The sequence below is a fragment of the Babylonia areolata genome, chromosome 21 (genome assembly GCF_041734735.1).
Source record: "Babylonia areolata isolate BAREFJ2019XMU chromosome 21, ASM4173473v1, whole genome shotgun sequence".
Taxonomy (NCBI): domain Eukaryota; kingdom Metazoa; phylum Mollusca; class Gastropoda; order Neogastropoda; family Buccinidae; genus Babylonia; species Babylonia areolata.
In genome coordinates, this window is record NC_134896.1 from 56040036 (window position 1) to 56045035 (window position 5000).

General features: G+C 46.7%; 1 protein-coding gene across 1 annotated transcript in view; it reads right to left on the minus strand.

Annotated features, from left to right (window-relative positions):
* Positions 1 to 5000, minus strand: part of LOC143296664 (neuroglobin-like) — a 23362-nt gene that overhangs the window by 2067 nt on the left and 16295 nt on the right. Inside the window, exon 2 of the mRNA XM_076608694.1 lies at positions 1 to 27. This exon is cut by the window's left edge and continues 211 nt beyond it. Coding sequence (XP_076464809.1) covers positions 1 to 27 — 27 coding nt within the window. The remainder of the gene's footprint in view (positions 28 to 5000) is intronic.

Genomic DNA, 5000 nt, shown 5'->3' on the forward strand with positions numbered 1-5000 from the left:
TTCAGGTCTGGCTCTGTCTCGAACAGTCTGGAACATCACCAGGACACACTTTTAGATATATATATATATCTTTTGTTCAGACAAAGGTTTTACAGGCATAATTTCTATGGGAGGTACTTTGGCTCTGTCTTGAACACTCTGCAACAGAATTAGGGCAGACTTTATACAACTTTTTTTTTTTTTTTTAATTCAGACAAAGGTTTTACAGGCATGGTACTGTGGGGGTTACTTTGACTGTATTGAACAGTCTGCAAGATAACGAGGTCGCACTTTTATGTACAATTTCATTCAGACAAAGGTTTTACAGGCATAAATACTATGGGGAGTACTTTGGCTCTGTCTTGAACACTCTGCAACACAGTTAGGGCAGACTTTATACAATATATATATATATATATATTTTTTTTTTTTTATTCAGACAAAGGTTTTACAGGCATGAATACTATGGGGAGTACTTTGGCTCTGCCTTGAACAGTCAAGGCTTGACTTAGCGCGTTGGGTTACGCTGCTGGTCAGGCATCTGCTTGGCAGATGTGGTGTAGCGTATATGGACTTGACGCCTCCTTGAGCTTCTGATACTGATACTGATACTTGAACAGTCTGCAAGGTACTGAGGTCAGATTTTTATTTTCAATTTCATTCAGAGAAAGGTTTTACAGGCATAATTACTGTGGGAAGTACTTTGGCACTGTCTTGAACACTCTGCAACACAATTAGGGCAGACTTTATACAATATATATATATTTTTTTTATTCAGACAAAGGTTTTACAGGCATAGATACTGTGGGAAGTACGTTGTCTCTGTTTTGAACAGACTGCAACACATAGCAGACTTCTTTACAGACAATACCTCACAGGCCAGACGCTCTTCTGATGAAGCTCTGTGGGCCAAGATTAGAGAGTGAAAAAAATGGGACCATTATTTTCTTTTTGGGGGGTTTATTTACCGCTGTTTTGTTCATTTCTTCCGAGAATCTACCTCTGTGGAATGGTTTTCACGGAGCCGTGCTAGCAAGTCCAGGATTTGTCTTGTGTTAGTGTTATATATATATATATATATATATATATATATATATATATATATATATATCAGTATCAGTATCAGTAGCTCAAGCTCAAGCGTCACTGCGTTCGGACAAATCCATATACGCTACACAACATCTGCCAAGCAGATGCCTGACCAGCAGCGTAACCCAACCCACACACACACTTATACAATCACACACACATACGCCCATATCTCACCCCCCCTTTCCCCCACCCCCTCCCATAGCTCTGAACATCAATTATTGCACATCAAAATAATGAAGGCGAAACGTGAATAACTATTCATTCACACGTTGATTAACTCCCTTGTTCCCCCCCCCTTCCTCGACTCCCAACACACACACACACACACACACACACACACACACACACACACACACACACACACACACACACACAGTGAGAGAGAAAGAGTGATTGAGACAGACAAACAGACACAGACAGAGACAGATTGTTAAATCTCTTCATGTCTTTTCGTCACTTTCGCTATCACAGGAACAGCTGATCACACACTGCATCTGTGTGTGTGTGTGTGTGTGTGTGTGTGTGTGTGTGTGTGTGTGTGTGTGTGTGTGTGTGTGGTGTTCAAGTGGCAGGTAGATCAGACCAAATAATCTTCAAATAACAGAGAGAGAGAGACAGAGAGAGAGACAGAGAGGCACACAGAGAGAGAGAGAAACGAAGAGAGATGTACAGTGTCTTGAACACGGGGTTAACAGCTGCTGACTGTTCCCCTGTCCTGTCGTGAGCTCTATCAGATCCCCATGACAAGGAAGAATGGACCCCTGAAGTCCAGACCAGCTTTCTGTCGGCACACACCATTCAGACCAATTATCACCATATCACATGTAGATATCTCAATGCTCCACACACACAGTGCGGGGCTGTCCTGATAAAAGGCGAGATAAGTTTCTGACACTTATGTACGACAGAATGGCCGTGTAGCGACTGGGAAACGACTCCCCAAACACCGTTCGGACTCCGATACACTTGGTTCTTGCACACTCCGCTCCTCAAGCAAAACCAGCCTTTGGAATATTCATGCGATATTCATAGGTCAAGGTTCACGTCACCGAATAGAATCACCCTCCTCGCCTTCCTCCCCCGCCCACCCCCATCCCTCTTCCTCCCCGATGCCGCCTCCCCCTCCCCCAAACCCCACCCCACCCACACACAAAAAGCAGCCGGTTCGTGAACAGACACAACAGTCCTCTTTTTTTGACTTTTTCCAGCGAGGCACTGGCCGTTCTCTGCTGCACGAAAGCACGTGATAGTAGTTCGTGCCATTCTTCGCCAGACCTGCACTGTCCAGTGCTTACTGATATTTGGGTCGTCGAGGCTTGATTCGTCTCTAACCTACTTCCACGTCCATTAGGCCAAACATACGTTGGTGTCATGTATAAACAAGTCGTATCGGGAGATTTTCTAGTATATATATGATAGTCAGTCGTGTCCGACTATGACCATCAGAACAGCAGAGGAGGCAACTGCTGTTCCGACTATTTGGGCTAGAATTTGATCATAGTGGAGAGTGTCTCGCCCAAGTACATCCCCACTCTCTCGGCCAAGAGGGTTTTAGGACAGTCGGCGTTGGGATGGTTCCCAAAGGCCAACTAGCCCACAAGGCTGCAGCACTAAGAGCCAGTGCAATTTTGTCTCCTAGTTTGAGAGTCATAGTCCTTCACTAAAGACTAAGCTGTAAATGACTTTCCATTGACTGGAGAAACCACTGATAATACAGCTCTCACTTTGCTGTTGGCCAAAATGTTAACTTATGTCAATCAGCCTCTTTAGCTCTGCTACAGTGTCCCGCCTCCAGCTGTTCTTGGGCCGTCCTCTCTTCCTTCTCCCCTGGGGGTTCCAGGTCAGGGCCTGGCGTGTAGTGCTGGATGGTGATTTCCTCAAGGTATGGCCAGTCCATCCCCACTTTCGTCTCAGGATCTGTTTCTCCACTGAGGGTTCCAGGTCAGGGCCTGGCGTGTAGTGCTGGATGGCGATTTCTTCAAGGTATGGCCAATCCATCCTCACTTTCGTCTCAGGATCTGTTTCTTCACTGGTTCCTGCCCCCTTCTTTGCCACAGGTCCTCGTTTCTAATTGTGTCTGGCCAACGGATCTTCCTTTCTAAGAAGTGCTGCCGAGTGTTACAATCTAAACCGCTGTTCCTGAGAGTGTACACTGAAGCACCGGCCGGTCAGACAGAGCAGTGTTCTAACTCACGCACAGTTCCAGAGCTGTGAAGGAGGAGGGAGGAGGGGAAGAGGGGTGCGGGGGGGGACCGGGGGGGGGGGGGGCGGGGGGGGGCGAGACGCCTGCTCTCTGTCATCAGACAAACAATCACTGCAGATAGCGGAGTGTAACTTGATTGGTTTTCTTTAGTGGCGGCCAGCCGGGCGGCCACAAGTGCAACAAGGGAAGAGAAGTCTGTGTATACAACACAATTACCCCCCTTTCCCAATCAGATTGGTGAGGAGGAGAGGGTGGGGGGAAGCTGTGGGAGAGGCGGGGGAAGGGGGGTGGTGAAGCCAGACTTGCATTCCATTGGTCTGTGAACAAATATGAACTGGGAGAGAGAGAGAGGGGGGGAGTGGGGGCAGGGGGGAGGGGGAGGAGGGAAGCAGGAGTGAACGGAGTTGGACCATCTCTCTCTCTCTCTCTCTCTCTCTCTCTGGTATTTTGATTTCTGTACAACAGTTGCCTTCAAAATTGCTACCCAGAGTTTGTCTTGAAGGCTGAATGGTCAATAAAATATGTCAGTGTCAGCGTCAGTGTCAGTGTGTGTGTGTGTGTGTGTGTGTGTACGCGCGCGCACACACGCACACACACACACGCACACACAGATATATATATATATATGTATGTATGTATGTATGTATATGTATACCTGTCTCTGTCTTGTTTTGGGTTTTTTGTTTTGTTTTTTCTTTCTTTCTTTCTTTCTTTCTTTCTTTCTGTCATTCTCTCTCTGTCTCTGTCTCTCTCTCTTGACTATTCCTCCTGTTCCCTCTTTCCCGTCTCCTCATCCTTTCTTTTACTTTCTGCAGATCCTCACCCACCCACCCTGCGTCAGTGGACATCATAGATTCCAACCAATGACATCATTCAGGGAGGCAAGCCGAAAGAAAGCCCCTGCCTTTTAGCAGAGAGCGGCCTGTGAGACGGGCCAGCGTACCTTCATGAGCGTGTTCTGTGACACGTGGCTTTAATGATGTCAGGAGGAATCCTAGCTCTCTGGTTTAGATGCGTCACAGATGATGTTAGCAAATCCTTCTTCTTCTTCTTCGTGGGCTGCAATTTCCACGTTCATTCGTATGTACACGAGCGGGCTTTTTTACTTGTATGACCGTGTTTTTACCCCGTCATGTAGGCAGCCATACTCCGTTTTCGGGGGTGTGCATCGCTGGGTATGTTCTTGTTTCCATAACCCACCGAACGTTGACATGGATTACAGGATCTTTAACGTACGTATTTGATCTTCTGCTTGCGTACATGCACGAAGGGGGTTCAGGCACTAAGCAGGTCTGCATAATATATGTTGACCTGGGAGATCGGAAAAAAATCTCCACCCTTTACCCATCAGGCGCCGTTACCGAGATTCGAACCCGGGACCCTTAGATTGAAAGTCCAATGCTTTAACCATTTGGCTTTTGCACCTGGTCTGGCAGCATCAGAGATGATGTTAGGAAATCCAAGAACCGGTGACGAAAGTGATGGGACGTATCCTGAACGATATTGTTTGTTTGTGTTCTGTTCATGCATCAATTGGCAATGATTATGATATTGCCAGATGTAGCCTGTCGATTTGGAGCAGGGAACACGGAGTATTAACAGCATATAGTGTTACCAGATATATCGAGTTTATTACACCCCCCCCTCTCTCTCTCTCTCTCTCTGTCTCTCTCACTACACACACACACACACACACACACACACACACACACACACACACACATAT